At 48.4% G+C, this 26,319-nt stretch overlaps 1 protein-coding gene across 2 annotated transcripts in view; it reads right to left on the reverse strand.

The window, feature by feature from the left end:
• Positions 1 to 26,319, reverse strand: part of SLC25A13 (solute carrier family 25 member 13) — a 137,209-nt gene that overhangs the window by 88,525 nt on the left and 22,365 nt on the right. The window contains exon 3 of one of the 2 annotated variants that reach the window (XM_040964485.1): positions 18,840 to 18,982. In XM_040964485.1, the coding sequence (XP_040820419.1) occupies positions 18,840 to 18,982 (143 nt within the window). Of the gene's footprint in view, positions 1 to 18,839; positions 18,983 to 26,319 lie in introns of those variants that run through there. The other variant, XM_040964486.1, reaches the window with a different exon arrangement.

The raw sequence follows: 26,319 nt of genomic DNA on the forward strand, positions 1-26,319 counted from the left end.
CGTATCAGTGTTCATCATGATCATTTGGGATTTTCCAGGTAATCTGGCGAGAAGGCGATCAGAGTAATTACATAGTGCTCTAGTCCTTTCCTGCATGCTATCTAGAAACATCTATATTTTCGTATAAACAGTACTTCAGCCTTGCCTTACCCATTTAATTGGTATTAGCATATGTTGCAACGAAGAACACACGCTTAATCAAGTTCAGGCCTGGCTGCTGAGCCTGCGCGGTTCCTTTTCCACCCCCAGCTCCGTGGCCGCGTCAGCTGCAGGTCAGATGCAAACCACAGCAGCGGGCAAGGCTGCTGCTAGGACACCCACGCACCCTACCAGAGGGGCCTGGGATCGAGTCCCGCCCCAGCTTCTGACTCACCTCCCAGCTATCGCACCCTGGGAGGCAGCAGGCAAGGACTCAGGTCCCTGGGTTCCTGACATCCCTGTAGGAGACCTGGATGGAGTTCCAGGCTCCCGGCCTCAGCCTGGTCTGGCCCAGCTGCTGGGAGCAGACCTTTCCCTTTCCTCCTTTCCTCCACACACAGGATGAAAAAAAAAACAAACAACTGGGAACAACTGTCTCACCCACTTTCCCCCATCCCCCCACCCTTCCCACCCTAATCAGTGGTCCACATGGGCATTCATTCTTCTCAACTATGTAAATATCATCAAAAGTAAAATTCAAAAAAGAATATGCCTTCCACCTACAGAAGTCCTGGTAGAGACTTCTAACTATCCAACCTGTCCCTGGCATGCCCCCTCCTCCCACATCCACCCTTTAATCCTTGCATTGTAAAAAAGTTCTAAGGGCAGCGGACACCCCAATGAGGCTGCATCACTAGCAAGAGATAGCACATGCTTTTTGAAACTTCAAACATGAGACACCAGATTCTCCTGCTGCACCGATCTCTACGTGCCCTTTACTTCTCAAGTACTAATGGACATCATTTCCAAAAACCCTGAAACCATTTTGTCAGAGTGCATCACTCCTGTTTTATAGTTCAAGAGCAGAATTTACTAACATGCACCACAAGATATTCGGCATTTTAAGTCTATCATGAGCATTTTCATTTCTAGCCAAAGACTTTTTTTTTTAAATGAAAGGCCAGGTGTGCTAAAGGGCGGGGGGGTGGGGAGTTGTTGTTTTAAAGAACGTGAGCAACTTATTTCACATTCAGTATTGCCTTGGGAAATGGGGACAAAAAACAAAGCAAAAAATCAAAATACCCACTGGAGGAAAGGGAAAAAGCAACTGTAAATCCTGCAAACTGTGCTGGAGGGTTAATGTCGTCAAAGAATGCACATTAGGAAAAATCCTTGTTCCAATTAAGGCTGGATGAGAGGGCTGCAATTTTATTAAAATGAAAAATGAAGAAGGGTAGAAAAATTGCAGTTGAGAAAACAGTAACTAAAAAACAAGCAGGCAGCCAAGTTGTTTGCACCTGCATGAGCCTAGAGCTGAGCCTAGAGCAGCACTGACTTGGCCACGACGCGGGCAGGGCCGGGGGATGCACGCAAGGACAGAGGCTGCCCCGCTGCTTTGCTGTGAACACGGAAGTGTCCCCACAGAGGAGCGCATGAGCAGCAGGCACATCTCTTGCGCACAGTAGCTAAACATGCTCACAATGCCTGTGTTTGGTGTTTGTTCAAACAGCATTTTACAGTACCAAGAGAGTCAACTCATCATTTGTACTGCATTTCTCAATGGAATCTTGGGAATCTCCGAAGCACCGTTAAAGCACTGAGAAGGTATCTGAAACAAACAGCAAGTATCTCAGCAGACATTACAAGTGACGAGAACGAATGGGTCACTCTTTTGAACCCGACAACGATGTATTTCCTATTAGTCACTCAGCTAGAACTAAATAAAGCCGCAGAAAAAAAAATTCTTTTTAAAATACACGAAATCAAATTATACTGACTCCCCTCTCTTTTGAAAAACATCGTCAATTACTCGGGAATATTTTAGCATTTTCTTTCATTCAATTATGATTCTTGCATTTTGGGTAGAGTGCACAAAAACCTCTCTTCGTGTGATCGTAACAGAAGCACTCTGCAAGGCGAAAACGAAATGACTGCAACAGCCCTCATCATTAAAAAAAATAAATAAAATTATTCATGGTGTGGGCAAAAAGAAACGAAAGTACACGGGCTTGAGCCAGAATATCACACGCACACACAAAAAGGCAATGTTCGTATCCGCTGTGCCAGCTGAATTCAAATTAACCCAATTTTTACATGTTAATTAAACCAGCTATTTTCTTCTTATTGTATTTTTGCTTCTTAAATAGCAGAGTCTACAAGTGATTCCCAACAGACTTGTTCCCACAACAATGACGTATTCATTTACTTCTATTATGGCCACACAATACAGTAACTGAGCAGTAATTTTTCACAGTCAATTACATGTGTGGTTCTTTATGCTTAAAGATGCTGAAATAATGTGTACTATAGAGCCATATGCCCGAATCGCGAGTATGCCAGAGGCAGTTGCCTGGGCAACACATTTTCTCTCCAGTTTAGCATAACCCTTCATTGAATATCATTAGATGTCATTAAATAGCAAACATTAACATGAACTTCACTATCCTACTTGGAAAGAGTCATCATTTTACCCATGTAAACAAGGGCTCCATCATTTATAATAAGCTTAAAGTAGATTATGATTTTCTGAATTTAAGACCATGAAAGGAAAAAAAAAATGCCCAAATGTTGATTCCAAGGTAAACATTTTTCATCCATATGGTCCAACTTGTGAACACAAACAAAGCAGGGGTAGATTTTAAAATGTATTCAATATTGTAACATAATTCCATTTAGGCATCTCGGGCTAAAGAGCATTCTACTTTCTTTTCTGAAAGGGGAGGGGGAAATACGCACTCAAATTCAGTAAGAAGATAAATTTAAAGAAGAGTATTCAAAAGATGAAGGGACACAATAATAAATAGAAGGGGCATGCTATGCATTATCTAAAGTTACTTCCAGCGTGAACAGCAGCAGTCGCCCCAAATAATTTCTACCAGCCCTCTGCTCCATGTCACCCCAAATGAGCACCCAGGTCTAAGATTAAACACTGCTTTCTCTATAAACACAGTCGCCACGGTTGGAACCCCCAAGCACCCATGACCATCATCACTCCCAAGTCATGGGGCTGACACATACCCCGATTCCACCCAAACCCCATCTCCCGCCTGTAACAGAGTCCATCTTCCCTTTCGTCATTATAAATGCCCAAAGTTAATTTTATTTTTTTAAGGTTTATTTATTCATTCATTTAAGAGGCAGAGGCAACGGGATGGGGAGGGAAAAGAGAGAGAGATCTTCTGTTTGTAGGTTCACTCCCCTAAACTGATGCTAACAGCCAGGTCTGGGCCAGATTGAAGCCAGGAACCCAGAATTCTACCTACGTCTCCCACTCAGGTGGCAGGGACCTAACTACTTAGGGCATCATCAACAACCTGGGCTGGATCCTAAGCAAAGTAGCTGGGATCTGACTGGGCACTCCAATATGGGGTGGCAGGGACAGCTTCCCTGTTGAGCCAAAGCTCCAGGTCTCAATGCCACTTGGAAGGGAAACATATATAAGGAAGATGAGTCACCAAATGTCACTGCTACTCCAGAACACATTCTTACCTTGCCCAGTACAGGAAAGAGGAAGACTACCAAACTGTGACTGGCAGTGAAGGAACCAATGATGGCAGCACCAGGCCTGCCCAACAGCCCGAGAGTAGCTACCGAGAAAGTCACGCCAGGAGTGAGTGAACTCGGTACAGAGAACGAGGCAGTGCACCTGCTTCCTAAGGCAGGACAGGGAGCAGGCCCTCACTACACTCAGCCATTTAGCCTCAGTGTTAGGCTTCCAGCCACACTGCTCTATCATTTCTCTCACAGTGACCAAGGAGACTAAAACTTCAACCACACGTTCAGTTCTCAGTTGAAGTGTGGTTGAAAAAAAAAAGTAACAAGTGTATGTTCCATTGTGATCCCAGGAATCTGCTTTGAATAGATATTTCTGCAAGGCAAACTGGAAGACACTGACCGATAACAAGGATACGTCCGTGTTTAAGCAAAATGCTGTCAAGATGGAAGGGATCAGAAGAGATGCTGTCACGTCTCTGAGGCCTCCATGAGAATTCACCCCCTGAATGATTACATAAGACGCTCCTTAAATGAAATGCTCAGAATTGAAATCAAGTTGTACACACAGTACTAGGGCAGGTGTTTGGTACCATGGTGAAGAGGCCACTTGGGAAGCTTGTTCCCAACTGGAGTGCCTGGGTTCAGCTGCACCTCCCACCGCCCCTTCCCCGTTGCAGCTCCCCAGCAACTGCCCCTTGGGAGGCAGCAGGAGACGGCTCAAGTATCTTGGTCCCTGTCTCCCATGTGGGAGAACCGGCTGTAGCTCCTGGCTCCCAGCGTCAGCCTGGCATTCTCGCAGTCGTTGGGGGCACTGGGAGAGGAAACCAGGAGATGAGAGGTACCTTTATAATGTTCTCTCCACCTTTCACATAAAAACAGTAGTTAAGAAAAGTACCAATGAATAAGAAAATGCAGTGGCCAGCAGAAGTTTCCTAATAACTAAGAAACCTTATTAGTGAGAACTGATATAAAACATGATTTCTGTTTAAATATTCTGATTCAGTAGCATTTCTAAATTTTAGCTCATATGAAAAGAATGCTATTCCCGCCCATAATCCCACTACAGGATAAAATTATACTACCTAAATATAATTTGGTTTAGAATTGGCACATGATCTGTTAAGGCAAAAAAATATATAAATTCTTCATATTTAATTATGTTGTTATACAAAGATTTGCAACAAAGAATGATGAATTCATCTAATAACACAGACCACCCACGAATGTAGGTTTTTGCTAAAATAATCAAAAGAACTATTGTGACTATGTGAGCCTGTTCAATTTAGATTTGCATTTTATAGCTCTCAGTGGAAGAATCTATATAAACGGTAGAAAAATTGGCCAAAGGGAAGAAACATTTCTCTCCCAGTTGACCCACTGTGCTTCCCCAGCCGTCTCCGCATTCATTAGCAAGTTCTATCTCTAAGGTCTTTTGACAAATCCAGGCTTTTTAAAACACAGGCAATTCGGAAATGGAACAGCAACTGCAGAGTGACCAAAATTAGAAACTGTTGGGAGCACCTGATATTTTTACCGAAAGCAAAATTAAGTTACAACACATTTGAGATTCTATTGCTTTTTCTAGCTACAACTATTACAGAAAAGGCAGTATCAGTGTTTTTTTTATGCAGTTGTTCCTTCAGGAAGTTGGTGACTTTTAATTCCTAAGATTAAAAAAAAAAGCTTTTTTAAAAATTCTAGAAAAAGTCCTGAATCAGGGAATCACAAGGCAACAGAAAGAGGATGCCGAGACTAATTTTATGTTGAGTCAATGCTCTGGCCCTTCCAGAGAGGTTTTCCCCAGTGTTTACATAGTAAGTCTGGTAAATTGGGGGGAAAAGGTAACTAGAAACACGGAGACATGAAGAGGGTGGCTTAGTCAGCTGATTCTCCTTGCTAATGCCCCATGTCAGTGTCTTCAGATTCTTAAAGCTGGCTGATTGGAAAGCCAGAGAGAGAGGTGGGCAGAATAATCCATGCACTCTCACACATGGTCACAGAAGGCCACGTCTAGGCCAGGCCATCAGGAAGGCAGGCAGGAATCACAGCTGGGTCTCCCACACAGCCGACAACAGCCCAAACACTGGGGCCATCTTCCACAGCCTTCCCAGGTGCCACCAGCAGGGAGCTAGATGGGAAGCAGAGCAGCTGTACTTGGCTATGGAATGCTGGCATATTAAACAGTGCCTTCACCCACTGTGCCGCAGCACCAGCCCCAGCAGAAGGAGGCGTGACGAAGCTGAGTAACAGGGAGCAGACAGCCCACGGGGCACTCAGGAAGGGGCATGGGAACCTAGGAGCAAGCCCAGTGATGTTCAGGGCAAAAGGGGAGGCTAACTTCCTCCCTAGGGTTGGTCAGGTCGCTTCCCCAGCAGCCTGCATGGGGGCCTGGGCGAAGATCCTTACGATCCAAAGCACATACATTTTAACAGGCATTGGGCAGATGAACTAACACGGACATGGTATTCTTCGATGTGGCCATACAAATGAATGAGGACGACCTGCTAACATATTCAGAGTGTATTTCAAACTACACATGTGCACACACATGAGCACACACACACATACTCTAGGGGCTGATACACACACACGACTGCATCCATGCACACATGCATCCAAGATGAAATGTGAGCTCTGAGGGTATGTTCTGCTGAGATGAGTAAGCTGAAGGGCCAAACTGGATATACTAGAGGGAGACTGCAAGAAGCTGGTCCCTCTGCAGGAGTTTGCACCGCGCCGTCACCGGGGTCCTCAGCCTGGGAACTGCGCCACCGGCTCTCTGTCTGAGCTATGTTCTCTCCTCCAGCAGGCCTGTGGCAGACAGCAGAATCTCTTAGGTCCTTTTAATACATATACTGGGCCAGGGCTGTGGCATGGGCGTGGGATGGGAGGGTGTTAATCCTCTACTTGCAACGCTGGCATCCCATATGCGTGCTGGTCCAAGTCCCAGTTGCTCTACTTTGGATCCAGCTCCCTACTAATGTGCTTAATAGGACAGCAGAACATTGTCTGAGAGCCAGGGTTTCTGTCACCCGCACGGGAGACCTGGAAAGGGTTCCTGGTTCCTAGCTTCAGCCTAGCCGAGCCCCGGTCACTGCAGACTTTTGAGGAGTAAAGCGGCACTAAAGATCTCCCCTTCTGGAACTCTGCCTTCCAACTAAATGGGGGGGATGGAGGATTGGAGAGGTGTGTGTGTGTTCCCACTGCATCTGCATCCCTCAACAACACACATCCATGGGTGTTTACACCACACACCTGTGCATCCTGAGACTGCGCATTTAGAGGAGCACAGTCTGTGGAGCTGCGTGGGACGCACGTGGGGAGTGGACCATGAAGTGAATCCACACACCAGCTCACTAACCTCCCTCGTACAAGCGCTGACAGCAGAAAGCAGAGAGGGCCAGGGTGAAGATGTGGGCGCCTGTGAGCCATACCTTCCTGTGGCTGTGCTGAAGTCTGACTTTGTAAACATATGTTTTACATATTCAAAAACTCAATTACAAGGAAAAAAGAAAGAAAAAAAGCAATCCCTAAAAATTGAAAACAAACTGAAACGAATGAAACTAACCACATATCAAGTTGGTGGCGAAACCGCACTGAGAAGCAACTATTTCAAACACGTCAGAATAGTCCTTCGACAGCACACACTTTGTGCACAGACCTCAAGAGAAGGCTGTTTCTCTGTTTAAGACGTATTTACTTACTTGCTTGAAAATTAGAGTTACAGAAAGAGAGGCACATACTGCTCGTCAGCTGCTTCTCGCCCTCGATGGCCACAGTCACCAGGGCTGAGCCAGGCTGAAGCCAGGAGCTTCATCTGGGTTTCCCGCACCTGTGGCAGCGGCCCAAACACAGGGGTCCTGTTCTGCTTTCCTTGGGCCCCTAGCAGGGGTCTGCATCAGAGGCAGACCAGTGGCTATACGAACTGGCATTCACAATGCACGCCAGCATGGCAGGGGGCAGTGTCACCAGCTATACCATAATCCTGGCTGCCGAGAGGAAGTCTAAACTGCTATTTCGTATCAACTGTTAAGCAGCAATGTAAGCGCTATTATTTTGAATAAATCCTACACATTACAAATACGCAATTATATGAAATTTGCTATTAACCGAGATTTTAAAAGAATGGAGATTAATAGAAAAATCATGGAAGTAAGAATAACTTGAATTAAGTTTAGTCAATTTAACACTGAATTGCAAACTACAGTATTTAAATTAAACTGAAAGACCCTGATGAAAAGAGCAAGTGCACGCGTCAAGGTGATGCCAGACCAGAAGTCAGAAGCCCCTAACCCTGGACCATGGCCTCTAAACTAAGTGCCCATTCCAAGGGGGTCCCGAGGGGGAGGCTCCAGGTGTGCAACAGGAAACACACCAAAGCAGCATCGCATTTTATAGGAGAGCTATCAAAGATGAAGTGTATCAAAAAGGAGAAAGAGAACAACATAAAAGGGCTCCTCCCATTGGCCAGGAATGGGATGAATGCAAATAGCTGATGTAATAGACTCAACTAGTACACAAAAAAACAAGAGCTCATGGCACTTCATTTTAAAAAGACTACCATGGGCCCAGCACAATGATTCAATGGCTAAATCTTTATCTTGCAAGCACCCGGAGCCTATATGGATGCCAGTTCATGTCCTGGCTGCTTCACTACCCCTGTGCCTCCCTGCTTGCAGCCTAGGAAAGCAGTGGAGGACGACCCAAAGCCTTGGGACTCTGTAGCCACACGGAAGACCTAGAAGAAGCTCCCGGCTCTGGATCAGCACAGCTCCAGCCACTGCAGACATTCCGGGACTGAACCTAAGGATGGAAAATCTTTCTGTTTCTCCTCTGCTCCACAAATCTGACCAACCTTTCTAATAAAAATTTAAAAATCTTAAAGAAAAAAAAAAAAAGACTCCCAATCCCCACAAAAATCCACCCCCAACTCCTTGTGCCTTAAAAGTTATTTCAGCAATAGCTGCTTATGTTGAGAACTGGGTCAAGCCAAGCTAAATAGAGTCACTCCTTAGAATCCAGGACCCCTTGGGCCCAGCATGGTAGCCTAGTGGCTAAAATCCTCACCTTGCACACGACGGGATCCCATATGGGTAGCAGTTTGTGTCTGGAAGTTCTGCTTCCTATCCAGCTCCCTGCTTGTGGCCTGAGAAAGCAGTTAGGGATAGTCCAAAGCCTTAGGACTCTGCACTCCAGTGGGAGACCTGGAAGAAGTTCCTGGCTCCTGGCTTCAGATCAGCTCAGCTCCAGCCATTGTAGCCACCTGGGGAGTGAATCAGTGGAGGGAAGATCTTCCTCTCTGTTTCTCTTGTATATTTGACTTTCTAATAAAATTCAATAAATTAGAATCCAGGACCATGGTGGACATCAGAATCCACAGAAGTTCAAGTTCCTTATGCAAAATGCATACTGTTGGCATATAACCTATGCAGATTCCCCCATATGCCCCATATGCATTAAACCATCTCCAGACTACTCAACATAAATGCTCTGTGAATAGCTGTTAACATCCTGTTGCTTGGGGAATAGTGACAAGGACAAAAGTCACCATGAGTACAGGACAGATACAAGTTTCCCTTCTCAGAGCACTTTTGCTCCACCAAATCCCCTGTAAAGAACTTAGAACTTGCTCGTTGGGAGGCCCAACCATAGTGAGACCGACCCATCTCCTACCCAGACGTCTCCCTGAAGTTCAGGCTCACATCTGGCCATCTACCAATCCAATTACACATTTAAGATATCCATGTGAACATGTTCCACGAAGTCACAATTTCCCTGCCAAACCTACTCCTCTCACAACATCGTGTGTCTCAGCTGCTCTGACTGCCACCCTTCCAGTACGTCACGCCCAACCCACCAGGATTGGTCCCAGAGCTCAGGGACCGACCACTTCTTAGTCCCTAACCCAGCATCACCTTTCATGTGCTGCTTCAGCAGCCTCTGAACCAACTTCCAGCCACCTGACTCTGTATCACACAAGAGCATCAAAAATGTCATGAAAAAATGAACTAAAGCCAAGCTTCACTTGAACCAATAACCTTGAAGTCCATACAGAGTTCTGTGAATTTATATTTTAAACATTTCCTTGTATTATTCAAGGCAGAGATAGGCAGTGGTCTCCCTATTCTTTGGTTCACTCCCCCACAACAGCAGGGCCTGGGCCAGGCTGAAGTCAGGAGCCTAGAACTCAGCTTAGGTCTTCCACGGGGAAGGCAGGGTTCCCAAATATTTGAGCTGTCACCTGCTGTCTCCTAGGGTGTACATGATCAGGGCATTTAACATGGAAAGCAGGCGTGTCAAGCAACATCCTAATCACTGTACAAAAGGCCTGCCCCTCCAGTGAACTTCGGAACTTTGCTTTTTTAAAGATGTGTGTGTTTGAAAGGGGGAGTGATGCAGAGAAGGGGAAGACGCTGCACTTCTATCCAGTGGCTCACTCCCCGAATGCCCACTGCTTCCATGTGGGTCTCTGGGGTAGATGACAAGACTCCCCAGTAGGGAGCCGGGACACAGTGCAGGCTCTCCAACATGGGGTGGGGTCAGGCACCCCAGGGTGGCTTAACTACTGTGGCACAATGCCTACCTGCGCCCTGGACCTTGGAAGACCTCTTACCCATGCACCAGCACAGATGCCAGATGAGGACACAAAGTCCATCTTGTTTAAAGACATCACCTGACACTTGGGTGGTGTCAATATTTGCTCACTGCATCAATAAATGTGAAATTCAGCTATGCTCACAGTTCTCCTGAATCAAGCCTCTCTTGGGTAGGTCCTGGAAGCCACTCTCCTGTCCCATGTGTCCCTTCCTTACAGAGTGCAAAATGGCCCTGGCTGAGTGCCACCTGCCTACTAACCATCGTCTGCCACGCCTGGCTTTTTCCACTGAAATCTCCCCTTAGTGCATGTGAGACCCTTCCCTGGAACCTGAGACTCTCTTCAGGGCTTGAGAACAGCTTGGGGACCACAACCACCAAGCCGCAATCCATGGGAAATTAACTGACGCGCCATCTCCCAACATTGGTGGTGGAGTCCACTTTTTAAGTTTGTAAGGGAACACCTGAGGCAGGTAAATGACAAAGCAAGGGTATTTCCTCCCCAATCGGGGCGGGCAGCGATGTCTGGGATCTAGGGACTGGCACTCAGGAGGGCTTCGCCCTAAAGTAACAGAAGGCACCACCCGTAAAGGGAGGGGAGAAAAGGAGAGAGAAGGACTGAGGGGAGAGAGAGAGAGAGAATGAGGGCGGGGGGGGAGAGGACCAAATCAATTCTTTATTAAAAAAGAAAAAGATATGCAAGCTGCTGCCTGTAGTACTGCATCCCGTGTGGGTGCGAGTTCAAGACTCGGCTGCATCAGTTCTGACCCAGCTCCCTGGTCATGTGCCTGAGAACACAGAAAATGGTCCAAGCGCCAGGGCTCCTGCACCCACGTGGGAGCCCTGGAGGAAGCTCCTGGCTCCTGGCTGCAGCCTGCCCCAACTCCAGCCACCATTTGTGGAGTGAACAAGTCGAAGTGAAGATCTCTCTCTCTCTCTCTTTTCCTCTTTGCATCTCTGCCTTTCAAACAATAAATATATCTTTTTAAAAAGCTCATTCTGCAGGGAGAATCAAGTTGGTGGAAAAAGGTAAGACATGTTTAAACAGGTCAGTGAGTGATGGCCACATCTCCTCAGCCCCTCCCAATGGCGAGTTCTGGTACAGAGACCCTCCTGCACCCTCTGCCCCGCCACAATGGCTTCCCTGGAGAACAAGGCTTCCCCAGCAGCCCTCTCCTAGGTAAGTGGGTTGCCTGCATCCTAGGTCTAGGAGCAGGGAAGCAGGTGCCTCCTCCTCACGTCCTCTGTGGGGTCTCCCCCTCAGTGTAAACACGCCCCATTATTATCTTAAATGGTAAGTCAGCCTACCCTTTGCCCCATCCCTCACCACCTCCCACCTCAATGCCCTTGGTCCTCCTCCACGCTAAATCCACAATCACTATAACCATCTGCTTGCCCGCCCCACTCATCTCAGTCCTCTTCTACTCTGGATTCCCCAAAAGCTAAGACTCAACCCTATTTACACCCCACACTTCTTACTCCAAGCTTGGACTTGAACGGGTGAAATCAGCTAACACTTGGCTTCAAACCCCAGGACCACAACCCTTTGGGTGGTTCCCGCCCAACAGTTACTGTCCCCTGCCCCACCAGCCGCCTCCTGGATGACCCTCTAGTACATTATACCACAAACTGTCATTGACTCAACCCGCCCTCCCACTCGTTTGTTTCCTGGGGGAAAAGGAAGAAAAGCGGAAGAAAATGCGCTCCCCAAGTTCCACCACCACGTCTGCGCAACATCTTGCCGTGGCCTCTGCCTTCCCCCAGCCTCCTAGCTCAGCATGCCTGGAACTTTTCCTGCTCATGAATTATTCAAGACCCTTGAAAGAGCATTTGTTTATATGGCTTAGATCTACCCTAGTTACTGAACCAGAAATTAAAATGGAGAAAATTCAGAGGTATCTATTAATTCATTAAAAAGTGAATAGATCTAGTACCCAGTAGCATGACCTATTTACATGAAAAATAACATTTTTAAATATAAAAAAAAAAATTTAATGAGAAAAGCAGTTTTACATATTTGCAAATCTCTTAAATGTCTGACTTAATGGAAGACATGTGCGTCCAATCTGCTGTAATATGTTGCTTTGGTTGAAGGCTATGAAGGGCTTCGGCCTCCCACAGGTCCATCTTAGGAAAGGAAGGAGCGGTCTAATGATCTGTGTAGGGAAGCTGGGGATATTCTTTTCTGGTACAACACCACGTCCCAAGAAATAACAGCTTCTTCAAGACTGAATTGCAGCGTGGACTCAGCAACAGTTTCGGTGAACTTCCTCCGACCCTGTTACCGTAAGAATTCACAGTTCTTTCACGCACCTTGAGCCAGACCTGCATTTCCAACACCATGTACCCAACGCTCAACTGGAACATAATCCTTGAACGGCGCAGATCTTTCAGACGGTGGGACACATCCTCACACTGTGTTTTAAAACCACAGTCATCCAGATCACTACCAATTCTCAGAATAGAAAGCAGGAGAAAGCTGTCGCATGAAGAGACTGCAAGCCCACTCTGCAACCTTGTGTCTGGGCCAGACAGTACAGTCACATGCGCTTCCCAGCAGGTCACACTAGCATCTTAACAGGGCACGCCCTCAGGGCGAGGTCTAACGGACATCAATCATCTTCCCTGTTGTTTCAGGGGCATTCTGGAGCCGGCTTGCCATTACCATCCTGACTATGAACGGTGGTGGAGAATATGTGCTCACTCAGTTGCCTTGCAGCCTCTCGTGCCCAGCTAGGGAAGCCAGAATAAAACACCTACAGTTGGTCAGGTATCACCTCAGAAATGTTCTGCCAGCTTCTGGAAGCTGCCAAGTCAGCAGATGTGGACATGGCACCTTCCTGGGCCTTCCTGTCAACCTTGGTCCTAAAGGCACTAACCCTGTGCTGGCAGGCAGAGCCCTCCCGACCTCCTCAGCCCAGAAGCCCTCCTCTCCCTCCCAGCTCGGCCAGTGTCAGGGTGCCACAAGGATCTGGGGCGACGCCACTGCTTCTGCAGGAGAGACCTCACAGCTTGCCCGGGGGTCAAGCACGGGTGGACTGACCCACCACTGCTTTTAGAAACATCCACTAACTCAGTACGAAGGGCAGGGCTTGTCTCAGGGTGGCCAGCCACAGTCCTGGCCTCCTGGGGTCTCAGGGGCACGCTCCAGGACAGCTGTTTCTGCCCTCTTCCCAGAGGCCACCATCCCAAGACTCCTCCAATCTCGGCCCAGTCCCTCCCTCGGCACATGTCACGAGGTCACCCACCTGCAATGCCGCTTTCTTGCCCTTCCTGCCCCTCTGGAGACAGCCCTGTTTCTCACTTGCTTTTATGAAAAATCAAAAAATAAGATAAAAAATAAAAAAGCACTTAGGCAAGGGGGGGATGGTGAGGGGGAGGAGGGCTATCGGTACATATGGATGAGATGCAAAATCAGTAGCTCCTCATTAATCAACCCTTTCTGGAATTAAAAAGAAATGGAAAATCCAGACACCTGACATTCCTCAAGTGTTCCTAACACATCAGCGACATAATACAAACCTCGTTAAACATTCTTTCTAATTCACTCCTCACAGACATCGTCTAGCCACCACACTGTCCCCACCCCCGCAAGGTTTCAGATATCAAATACAAACGCAAAGCAAGTAATGCAGAGAGAAAGGGGGTTAATCAGACATCTTGAGGGAGAGAAAAAAAAATAGCACTGATTCAACGAGGACTCTTAATGAGGCTTTTTGTTGTGGTAGATTAATTTGGGAGTCTGATGACTAAGAAGATTTTAGTTTCTCAGGTGACTGCTGTTGATTATTACCAAGCTTTTTGTTGTTGTTGTTTAAATTAAAGAGATGCCTTATCTAATTCTCTGATTTCTGAATTTCACGGGTGAACCTGGACATTGTATCCACAGCAGTCATGCAGGAGACTCTGCTCATTAGCCCAGAGAAGACCTTCCTCGGGGGCCATTCCAGAGGACACCTGACAGATGATGTGTGGCTCAGGCTGTGAGCCGCTGATGTTTAAATACATTACCCTAATACTCTTTAAGCATCGCCAATTGTAAACCTCATTACCTCCCAGCATGTGGCCATGGCCTGGATTTCAAGTCAGCCCCACAAAGTGAAAACAGGTATATAAAAGGGATTTCGCTGTCGGCGTTATTGTATCCTCCTTACCTTTCTAAAGTATTTAAAAGGCTGGGGAGCCAAAGAAGAAGGACTAGCAAACCTGGGGGAGGCAGTGAGCACACGTGTTACGTGGGCAACACAACCGTCTTGAGTTAACCCTTAGTGAGTCTTCCTGTATCACAGGGGACCTGTGCCAGGACGGAGGCCCTGTCCCCTGAAGAGTGATCAGTTCTCTGCGGATGTGGCTGACCTGGCTAGCATCTGACACAAAAGCTGGGGGCGGAAGGTAGTTGGACCTTTGGTCCCACGGCTAAAAAATCAGGACATCCCCCTCTGCAAAAACAAGAGTGGACTTTTGTTCTCTGATGGAATACAAAGCAGTCCCACACCTGAAATGAACCATGGGCCCTCCCTCGTCTCAGATTCCATCCCTATGCGAGCCACATGTGCCTATCTAACCAACCTCACATCCAAATCATTTGGAAAACGCTGCATCCATATTGAACATGAGCAGGCATTTCTCATTAGCATGACTCCCTAACCCAGAGTACAATGACTATTTGCACAGCATTTACACGGTGTCACGTCTTGCAAGTAATCCAGGGGGAGAGGCACTTGGCAAAGCCACAAGTAGGTCTGCACTCCATACTGAAGTACCCAGCTCATGATCCCAGTTTCCTGCTAATGTGCACCCCGAGAGAGCGCAGTGATGGCAAGAACACTGGGGTTCCTGTCATCCACCTGGGAGACCCAGACTGACTTCTAGGCTCTGGTTCCAGACTGGCCAGGCCTGGCTGTCGCAGTAATGTGCCAAGTAAACCAGTAGACTCCCCTTTCAAAAAAAGCAAAACATGTACAAATCTAAAAATATGACCTTGGGCCCGGCGCAGTGGCGCAAGTGGTTAAGGTCCTCGCCTTGCACGCCCGGGATCCCATATGGGCACCGGTTCTATCCCGGCAGCCCCGCTTCCCTTCCGGCTCCCTGCCTGTGACCCGGGAAAGCAGTTGAGGATGGCCCAAAGCTTTGGGACCCTGCACCCACGTGGGAGACCCAGAAGAGGCTCCTGGCTTCGGATCGGCATAGTATCGGCCGTTGCACTCACTTGGGGAGTGAATCATCGGACGGAAGATCTTCCTCTCTGTCTCTCCTCTCTGTATATCTGCCTTTCCAATAAAAAAATAATAAAAATAAAAATCTTTTAAAAAAAATATGACCTAGACAAGAGTTAAAGTACACAGGAGGCTGTGCATGGATTATGAGCAAGGTGGTTTGTGTTTTTTTATTTTGTTTTGTTTTTTATTTCAAAGTCAGATATGCAGAGAGGAGGAGAAACAGAGAGGAAGATCTTCCGTCCGCTGATTCACTCCCCAGGCGGCTGCAATGGCCAGAGCTGAGCCAACCCAAAGCCAGGAGCCAAGAGCTCCTTCCAGGTCTCCCACGTGGGTGTAGGGTCCCAAGGTTTTGGGCTGTCGTTTGCTGTTTTCCCAGGCCACAAGAAGGGAGCTGGATGGGAAGTGGGGTCACCGGGATTAGAGCTAGCACCCATATGGGATCCTGGTGCATGCAGGTGAGGACTTTAGAAACTATGCTACTGCGCTGGGCCCATGAGCAAGTCTTACATATGCCACGATTTATCAGATATGTGAGCATCCGGGAATGCTGGGATTTGCAGGGCCTTGGGAGCAATCCTCCGTGACTACTGTGGGGAGACCATGTGTGCTTAACTCACATGCACAACATAAGCTAAGAGACACCGAGCCCCACGGTGATCTTCCACCACACACAGCCAGGATGTGCTTTCTAACAGGTGGCCAGCCAGGCTCTCCAGAGCCCCAGTTTTCCCCAGACTCTGCAAAGTACCCCCTTGGCAGAAATCCCAGGAACCCCTACAGAACCTACATTCACCCTGCCCTTGGTGGACAAGCTGTGTGCACAGCAACTGAGTGTAATGTATCAAATCACATTACACTGTGATTTGTATCAAATCAAATCAAAAAGACACTGATGGGACCAGGGCTGTGCCACAGCATATTCAGCTTCTGCCTGTGGTGCTGCCATCCCAAATGCAAACTGGTCCAAGTCCTGACTGCTTCACTTCCCATCTAGCTCTCTGCTTATAACACGGGAAGGAACCACAGGGTGGCATAAGTCATGGGGCCTCTGCACCCACGTGGGAGACCAAACGAAGTCCCTGGCTCCTGATGGGCTCAGCTCTGGCTGCTGTGGCCTCAGGGAGTGAACCAGCAGATGGAAGAACTCTCTTCTTTCCTTCTCTCTGTAAATCTGCCTTTCAAATAAATAAACCTAAAAAAAAAAAAATTGCACAGCAAGCAGAGAGTTCACAGGGGTAGCAGGGAGAGTGCTGAAGAAAGCAGCAAGCGACAGCCCGAGAAAGAAGACGGCCCACGAGGGTGGGGCTGTGCCGCCCACCTGGGAGATCCAGACGGGGCTCAGCTGCTGTGCTCGTCCGGGGGCGCTGAACCAGCGGACAGCACATCTCTTCTCCTCCCTCTCTTCCTCCTTCCCTCTGTAATTCTGCCTTTCAAATAAATGAATTAACTAATGTATGCTTTTTAAATTTAAATCCATAGATTCTCATATAGAGACCACCTGCACTATGAAAACATCGTGTAAACACTGCTTTTCCGGAGAAAAGTTTATCAGCATGATGATGCTGGGACCACACCCCTGCCACGGAGATCCGCCGGGCAGCACAGGAGCACTGACCTGCATCCTCAGACCCACCCGCGTGCAAGCATGGGGCAAACAATAGAGCAGTCCAGAGGGGGGACCTTCAGTCAGCACTGAAACAGTCCGGTGAAAAGCAACGAGACAAGGACCTGCTCCAGATTAAGATATAGCAACTAAATGCACAGCAACAGCTGTGACTGGATTCTGGCCCTAACAACAGGGGAAAGAAATATGCAAAACCCATGAGGCCCTGGAGGTTGGTGATGGTGGGAGATCCAGGAGAAGTGCATACAGACTGGGTATCAGGCGGCAGCCAGCTCGGGAGTGTGACGCGGAGAGGCACGGCAGCTATGCAGAATATTCTCAGTGATGGAGGGCAAAAGCCACAACACTGCAATGTCTGCACCTTGCACTTCAAAGGTCGAGCCAGAAAAGGAAATGTGTTTGTGTTTAAAAAAGAGACAGAAGAAAGAGAGTGTAAATGTCACAGAGTGCCACCGAGCTGTGAGCGCGGCGCTTCCAGCTCTTCCATGGTGAATACTTCCTTTTTTTCTAGACTTCAAAACTGTTCCAATGAGGAAAAAAACAATTACCTCGAATACTGAGGCCAGTCATCCAAGTTCAGAACTGTGACCTGTTACAGACACAATGAAGCAATCCAAATCCCCACGGAAAAAACCAGCGCTCTGTCTGGCTTCTACTGCAAGGGGCTGGCGAGGAATACACCCAGCCTCTCCCCCAACACCCCAGAGCCTCGTGTCAGGGACTGAAGGCCAGCCCACACCTTCTACTTTCCAACTAAGCAAAGAATCCCTCCTTCGGGATGGGCCGGAAAACAGAGGTAATGGGTTTACAGGAAAAGAAGAAAAAATCTGTCCCTGGAGCAGAGAGAGGAGGCAGGGGCCAGCAGCCCTAAGGTGCACCTCATGGCTCAGGAAGCTGCTCACTCCCGTCGTGCTGGCCAGCTTTTTAGGCCTTCATTTCACAGGAAGGATGGCAGGTACAGAAATAAGCAAAGGGAAATGCTGGTGGAAGATACACAACATTCATGGTGGTCGGAGGGCGCTGACACTGACTGCATATAGACAGGCCAACCGAGGCCGCTCACCGCTGGAGAGCGATCCCCGGGAAAGCACCCGTGGCCCGGCAGCAAGGCAGGAAGGCCACGCTGCCAGCGTACAGAGAAGACTGGTTTCTATGGATCACTGCATTAATATGACACCACAGCATAAAATGCTGTGCTGAACAGCAAGAGCCAAGTGCAAATTTACAAAGCTTAATTAGACCCATATTTAAAACTTGAGCAGAAAAAAGCTGGTAAGGTGGGGGGGGGAATTGAAAGGCATTTTGATAAGTGTCCTGTTTATTTCTATACAGTGCAGTCTCTCCTCCAGCTTTTGCAAGAATGCCTTTCTTGGGGATCTGGAATTGTCACATAATTCTACAAGAGCTACACCCTTTCATCATGTGTGACATTTTAAGGATGATTTGAAGAGAGGGAAGATTATAGAAAAGGTACATTGATTAAACCTATTTTACATGTCCTCACAAAGTTTGCAGCTGCCTTGAAAACCTCAAATCCTTCATTGCTTCTGGGAGTTTTGTGGGGAGTATTGATGGAGAGCTTTAGAAAAGACGTACACCTGTGAAATGACCACTGCTAGAAACACTAACACTAGTGCTTGCCAAATCATGTATCAGTGGTAACTGGCAGAGAAAATATCCTTAAGGGATGTGAAGGTGCCTATCTAATGATTTTTCTCAGAAAAGAAAGCAGCTTTGAACCACACAATTGCTCCTTCAAGACCACATACCCATCCTTGGTCTGATCCACCACGCCACTCAGAAGCTCCACCGTCTTCGGGTTGGGTTGACTTTCTCCAAAAATGTTCAAGTATCTAGTGACAAAGTCACTGGGGGACATGAAAAAGTCACCATTCTTTTCGATGCTTGCATACTGTTAAAAGAGAAAGAGAGAAATTATATTCTGCATACTTGATTTTCAAAGATACAAGATCACGGGATCAACAGGTGAAAACACTGAAAATATCCCGAGAATCAGACGCCATCATCCATGCTCTTCAAGCTGGCGATTCTCATCATCGCTTCCAAGAGAGAGAAAAGGCATGACGTGTGTCAGGGCTTATGCTTTCTCACTGGGGAGGCAGTGGTGACGGCTCCAGGAGGTGGGCTCTGCCACCCACACGGGTGAGCTGGGTGCAGTGCCAGCTCCCTGTTACACCCGGGCCCAGGTTTGCTGTCCTACGCACTCAGTGGGGAGTGAATCAGTAGACGTCTGCCCCTGCTCCCTCCGGCTCCTTCTGGCGCCCTCTCTCTCTAGCTCTCTTTCTCTCACTCTTACTGTCTTGCAAATAAAATGAAAATAAATAAATTTTGCTTATTTTAGAGAAAGAAAGGAAAAAAAGAAACCACCAAACTAACCTCTAACTAGAGACTTTCCACTTTAACCCAACCAAGTATATTTTCTCTGTCTTGCTTCGGTGAACACCTTATAAAAGTGTTTCCTGTAAAAGCTTCCCATTGATGTAGTGCTCAACCACTTGAGTCTGGTGCTGCCCAATTCATAAATCACTAAATGGTTAAATAAACTCATTAAAATGTTCATATGCCTGAGCTCACCTTTTAATAGAAGTCATGGAGGAACACAACCCAACCCTTTAGGCCCCATTCCTGCTTGGAGGACATTCGTGGAACACGCAAGGACAACAAGGCAAGCTGGGAAGCAAACTACCCATTGTGTGGCTTCCATTGGGAGTCTGCGGATGTAGCTATTCAATGCCGTCCTCTTCATTCTAGAACATTCCCTTATTCAGAAATGATCAATAAAAATTACTTATGACGATGCCTCTGCCTGGTGCTCTCCCAGGTCTTTAGGATGAAGCATTCCAGCCTGGATAACACCGGGCTGCGGCTCCCTGCTCCGGGAGTCCCCTAGGGAGACGCAGACCGAGCTGTGGCCTCCTGGCTTTGGTCTGGCCTCTCCTGCAGATATCTGGGGAGTAAACCAGAAGAAGGAACATCTGCTTCTCTTGGTCCTGTAGCATCTTTCAGGTGAATACACACTTCAAATTGAATAAATATTAGCTTTTCCCCAGCTAGTCAACATTAAGATCATTCACAGCTTTTGATAAAAATCTCAAATGAAGTTAAGGTAGCCATTCTTGTATATAGCATTTGCACAAATTCCTGACAATTTTCAAAGGCCGGTTTTAAAGGGAAATAAATTGTTGAGTCAAAGGAGAGGAACTTGAGGCTCTTGGTGCTTACTATCATGCTACTCTCCAGAGGGGATTGTACCAATTTCCACTCCCATCAGCGGCGTGCGGACATGCCCTTTCCCCTGCTTTGTCTAGCATATCAGTTGCAAATATTTTTTTTTTTCATTTGGGTGCTTTTATATAATTGAGACTGTAGGGGTTTTTGTTTTTTTTTTTCCCCTTTGCAGTTTCTTCCATTACTTTCCCTGGCATAAAAAAAGATCACCCTGATCTCAAGACTAAATATTCACACTGTTTCTCTTAGCTTTGTACCTTTACGGTTCTGGTACATGGGTACTTGTGTGTATGGCCTGGGTAAGGATTCTCCTAACACAGTTTTCTTCCTCTTCATCTCTTGGTGACCCTGTGCCCCGATGGAAGCCGTGCCCCTCGCCTCACCCTCAGCCAGCTGTGCTGGGTGCCTCAACTCCTCACAGGAGGACGTGGCAGCAAGGCTCCAGTTCCAGCGCCATTCCCCAGGAACCAGAAGGAACTGGGGCAGCAGCAGGCAGCCAGTGCTAGCACAGTTCACATCCTTTCCTCTTTAGCAAAGTTTCCAGACCAGCCTTTCCTCCTCTTGGGTGCACACACATCTCTGATTGCTACAACTCTGCCAGGACTTTCCCCTCACTTTGTCTCTGCTACACTCACAGATTCCTGGCATGTAGTGAAACTGTGCAGTGAGCAGTGCAGAAATGAATGTAGCTTATTGCAAACATTGTATCACTCTACTCTTGCAAGCACTCTCTCCTTCCTGCCTGCCTTCTTCTTAAAAGAAAGTTTTTTCCCTATAGCACTGATATCTTGCAGAAACCATTCACAGAAAGCCAAGGTCACGAAGCCAACATCCCTGGCGTGCCGATGGGAACACGGGAGGCACACGTGGAAGGCACCTTCCCGTCAGCCCGAGCTGGTGTAAGGAGGTGCAGCGAGACTGCCAGTAGGGTTGGTGATGGCTCCAGGGGAGTCACCGCTGACCATCTTCCCCAAGGAGGGAGAGGGCTGCCAGTTCTCTCAGCTGTCATACCTCTCTGACTTGTCCCCACCTTGAGAAAACACTCTCGAATCACTGCCTTTTTCACAGAAATATCAATGAAAGTGCAAAAGAAAACTATAGTGCCATACTGCTATTTCAAGATCATGGGAAAGAAAAGCAAGTGCTGGCGAAAATGCGGACCATCTGCTCCTTCTCACACTGATGTATCAGAATAAACCGGAAAGACGCCTGCTCAATATCAGCTACGAGGAAACACGCAGTCACAAAGCCAGAGATTGTTCATACATGTGTATTCGGCAGAAAAGGGGCCCAATGTCCACAGCAACATTATTGGTGCTACCAAAAATGCTAAAAATATTTCCAAGGAGAACGAGCAGCGAGATCTGTAAGTGGACTGCGGTGTGTTATTGTATGTGGTAGTATTGCCTTCACTCACGGAACACAACAAAGCAATGAGGACAACTTTTCAACTACCTAGCACAACACAGAAGAATCTTCGGCAGTGAGTAAATCAGACGTAGCAATGCATACTGTGGGATGCCATCTATACAGAGTTAAAATAAACCACATTCACACTTAGTGAGAGAAGGCAGGTAGCTGGCTACCCTGGGAGAGTAGATGCGGCTGGAGGGCAGCAATGGGGAGCTTCTGGGCTCCCAGGGACACAGGCAGGGCTGTTGTAACTTTGTGGAGACTGAAGGAGCTACACATGTAACATGCGCATTTGGTCTAGGCCTCCATAGCTTACAATAAAAAAGTCATGGAGGATCTTTTGTCAGCTTTCCTTTTTAAAGTGGTAGTTTTAAAAACAAAGCAGCCCTTAAGTAGGAGAACACACTAATATGGAATAAGTAAAACCCATAATCCTTCCACCCCTAACACACACTTTGCAAAACAGCTCATAGCAAGGTTGACATGATTCACACTGCAAGTTGAGTGTTCTCCAAGTGGCTGCTTAGATGACAGACAGAAACAGAGTTTAACAAGAACATGGACTGGGAAGCAGACAGAGGCCCGCTCTCCTGGGAGCTGTGCATGCGGGGTCACCGCAGAGCAACGGACTGGGCCGCCGCTCAGGGCCCTGGGCAGGCCTTCCGGACAGTCCCTGACACAGGTGGCCAGAGGCCTCCCTCCGCAGCAACTCTTCACTGACTCTGATTTATCTGAAAGCAGATAAACTGCTTCTCTCCCCTCAAATGCCCTCAACAGCCAGAACCAAGAGCCTACAGCTCAATCTGGGTGACCATGTGAGTTGTCGGCAGCAATCCAAGCTCTTGAGACCTCATCTGACACCTCGCAGAATGCATTAATGAGAGCTGGACTGGAAGTGGAGCCCCTGGCACACAATCCCAGGCACCCCCATAAGAGATGCGGGGGTCCCAAGCGATGGCTGGACACGTGAGCTGCAGCAACAGCCCTTGGGGAGCTGTGATATGGTTAAGTATATACTTGCAAAATGAGAAAACTTCGGGGAATCCTTACACAACCTGTGTAACAGAAGGCACTCGAGGAACGCATCAGCACAGTGTGCGCCCTGGGAGGTGGGGGTCTCATCTGGCCTGCTAACAGCTGCCCACTCGTTGGAGGCCTGGGAACTCTGGGCAAGCCCGGATGGAAGTGATCCTCCACATGCCTGCCTTTTTTTTGCCACAAAGCGTACACAGGTCAGGGCTGCAGGGCAAATTCCCCTTGACCGGTCACTGTGTCTGACCATACTTTCCCTTACTTCCTGGTTGCAGGGAAGCAATGCAGGTCACTTTCAATCTGAATACAGGGTGGGAGGGGGTCAGTGCAGAGACCAAGGTGTCAGTCACAATGCCTGCATCCCACCTTGCAGGACCTGGGTTCAATACCCAGTTCCTGATCTTGCTTCCATCCTCCTGTTAACACCAGCCCGGGATGCAGGAGTGCTAACTCGGGTACTTGGGTCCCTGCCACATGGGAAACCCAGACTGAATCCCGGCCTGTGCACTTGGACCTGGCCTGGCAGTTATGAGCACTCAGGGAGTGAAACAGGAAATGGAAACTTGCACTCTCCGTGTATCTCTCTCCCTCTTCAAATCCAATAAACACACAAAGAATATATTCCAAATATAAATTACTTGCTAGAAATAGTATACAAAAATGGAACTAACTTGCTTTTCTAAGTTTTCCTAAATAAATTTTAACAACCATATACCATACTTTTGGTTCCACTTCACTTCCTGCCTTGCCCTTGAGCTACCTGGTCCCCCATCTCCAACCCTACCCCACCCCACCTCACCCCTGTCCCATTCCTCTAACTTTGCCCCTCTGAACTTTGCACACATATAGCTTTTAAAAACTCTCTGCCCCAGGGGTCAGCACTGTGGTCTAGCAAGTTCCACAGCTGCTTGGGACACTATCTCAGAGCATCAGCTGGAATCTGGCTGCTCCACTTCTGATCCAGGTGCCTGCTAACGTGCCTGGGAAGTCAGGGGAAGGCAGACCAAGCACTGGGTACAGTCTTTGCCACCCATGTGGGAGACCCAAACAGACTTCCTGGCTCCAGGCTTCAGCCCGAACCAGCCCCACCCCATTAACAGTCATTCTCATTTCTCTGATCGCCCCTCCCTCTCTGTTACTCTGCCTTTCATATAAATAAAACAAATGTAAAACCAATGTTATCCCCAAATCAACTTCCTCTTTGGCTTCCGTTTTCCATGTGCTTCTAGAAGTCCCCCAAATGCACACCTGGTTGTCAGACTCAGTTGCCAACTCTCTCCTACATTCCTTCCCAGTGTCTCAGGTATGACTGTTAGCCATTTTTTCTGCAGCCACAAGCTCCACATCCCAGAACCTCAAACTGGGATGACTCCTAAAGCTTTGGCCCTGCTGTGCCAATCCAACCTGCAGTGGCTGCACATTGTTCAGGGAGATGCCAGCAACCGCCCCCAGCCCCAGACACACACTGCCTCCCATGGCTGCTGCTCAGCTGACTTCCGGGCAGAGCTGTGCCGTCTAACAAGCACTCCCAGAGCACCAGCACAGACCGTCTTCTGCCACGCCATCCCAGGCCTCCCGGGGATGTGGTCCTTTCCTCTCTTACATGCACATGGAGGCCACCCCCTCCTTCCACCTGCTGTGGGGTCTGCCTCATCCCCACCAGGTTGGGCCCTGCACAGAGGCCCACTTGTCGCCTCTTGGCCCTGCCACCCGCCCCTCAACACGGTCTCCTGTACACAATCTGGAACTCCTGTGCGACAGGGCCACTGCTTCCGCTTCACTTGCTCACAACATTCCTGGCAGAGCTTCACGGTGTTTTACTCAGAACAAAAGGCACTCAACACACATCTGCTTAAATTAACATCTGAAGCAACACCAGAAATATTAAGCAGACAAAACACGCCTGGCAACACTTAGGTTAGAAACAAATTGACTACAGCGATTTCAGCTTCAGCATCTACCATGGTTTACAAGAACAAGCCAGACAGCAGAACTCCAACGCCTTAGCCCGGCAGGTATTATGCCAAGTTCCACCTTCCTTGGCAGTCCAACACTGTTGCCTGAGCCTCTCATATCCTCCAGGCTGCCAAGTCACAGCTGGTTACACCACATCCCTGGCCCATCTCACACCTCTGCCCTGCACCCGCTATCCCCTTGGCCTGGAACAGCCCTCAGCTGCCCCTAAAACTTCCTAGCCGTCTCCATCGGACAAACACCTAGTGACCCAGACATGGCCGTCTGCAATGCAGGTGGCCCTCTGCAGGAGGTTGTCACTGAGTGACTCCATCGAGGGTACTTGGCAGCCTCAGCAGTACGGCTGTCTTATCTTCCCAGACCTATGCAGGCACGAGGGGCTACGACTGGTAGCCCCACTTTATGCTCACTCCCCAAAATTGCAGTTTTCCGGTAATAAGTGACTTCTCCTCGAGAGCCAGGAGTAAGCCCATGTGGGTCCTGCAGGGTCCCCTCCCCTCTCTTTCCCTTGGCCTGGGACACTCTATGCTCAGATCTCCACCGCTGCCGAAGACTCCAACAATCAGGACATCCCCTCCCCCGGCGACTGGGTTATTTCATACACAACTCTCATTAGGAAGAAAATCGAAATCTAATCAGGGAAAGGTTGTAGAAAATCAGGGAAGTAGACACTCCATAGGTCACTTACTGCTAACCCACACTTCACTAAAGAGCCCGGCCTGGCAGCCCCAACGGCACCTCAGGCCCCTTCTGCCCTGCGCAGCGATGCCAGGGGTGGTGGAGATGGGGGAGCAATGCTCGGTGTGAGCCATGGCAGACCTGTGCCGCTCTCACCCAGCCCAGGCCTGGCGAGCTCAGCAGAACCTCTGCCAGGGCCACATCCTTCCCGCAACTCCTGATCCCTGCGTCCTTTGAGAGTGAACCCCCACTCGGTCTCCAGGTCTTAGGAATCCCAAGAAAAAAAGGCCACTTTCCCACTGGAGCCCCAGTGCAGGCTTACGCACGGAATCCAAAGGTGATTCTGTCGAGCTCACCTGTCACTGAGCGAGGACACAGCAGCCTTCCGAGCTAAGCTCTCCTGGCCACGCATGGTGGACGGGGTCTCTGCTGGAGCTGACGCTGCACTTCCTCTCTGACTGGATCAAAACTGCAGTGTGGGAACTGGAGCAAAGCTCCCAGCCAGGGCAACCACTTTGCCTTCAGTGAGTGAGTTACCCTCTGGGTTCCTGGGCAGCCCAGTCGGGGGCTCCTGGGCAAACTGTCCTCAGAAGGGCATCTTGGAGCTGCACGGCATGAGACGACATCAATCACACACGCTAAGGATGCCCAGGAGTCCTCACACGCTTCATCCAACATGCCAGCAGCAGGGCGTCACCCAGATGATCAAGAAACCCTCGTCTGTTCCCCAAGCTGCCATTGCTCAGATCTGCCCGCACCCACAACCTCTCTACTGCGTTATTCCTTCTGAGAAAAAAGCAAATTCTTTGAGGACTCTACTTTCTTTTTTTTAAAGATTTATTTATTTTTACTGGAAAGGCAGATATACAGAGAGGAGGTGAGACAAAAAGGAAGATCTTCCAT

The sequence above is a fragment of the Ochotona curzoniae genome, unplaced genomic scaffold (genome assembly GCF_017591425.1).
Source record: "Ochotona curzoniae isolate NIBS_2020 unplaced genomic scaffold, NIBS_Ocur_1.0 scaffold_3835, whole genome shotgun sequence".
Taxonomy (NCBI): Eukaryota; Metazoa; Chordata; class Mammalia; order Lagomorpha; family Ochotonidae; genus Ochotona; species Ochotona curzoniae.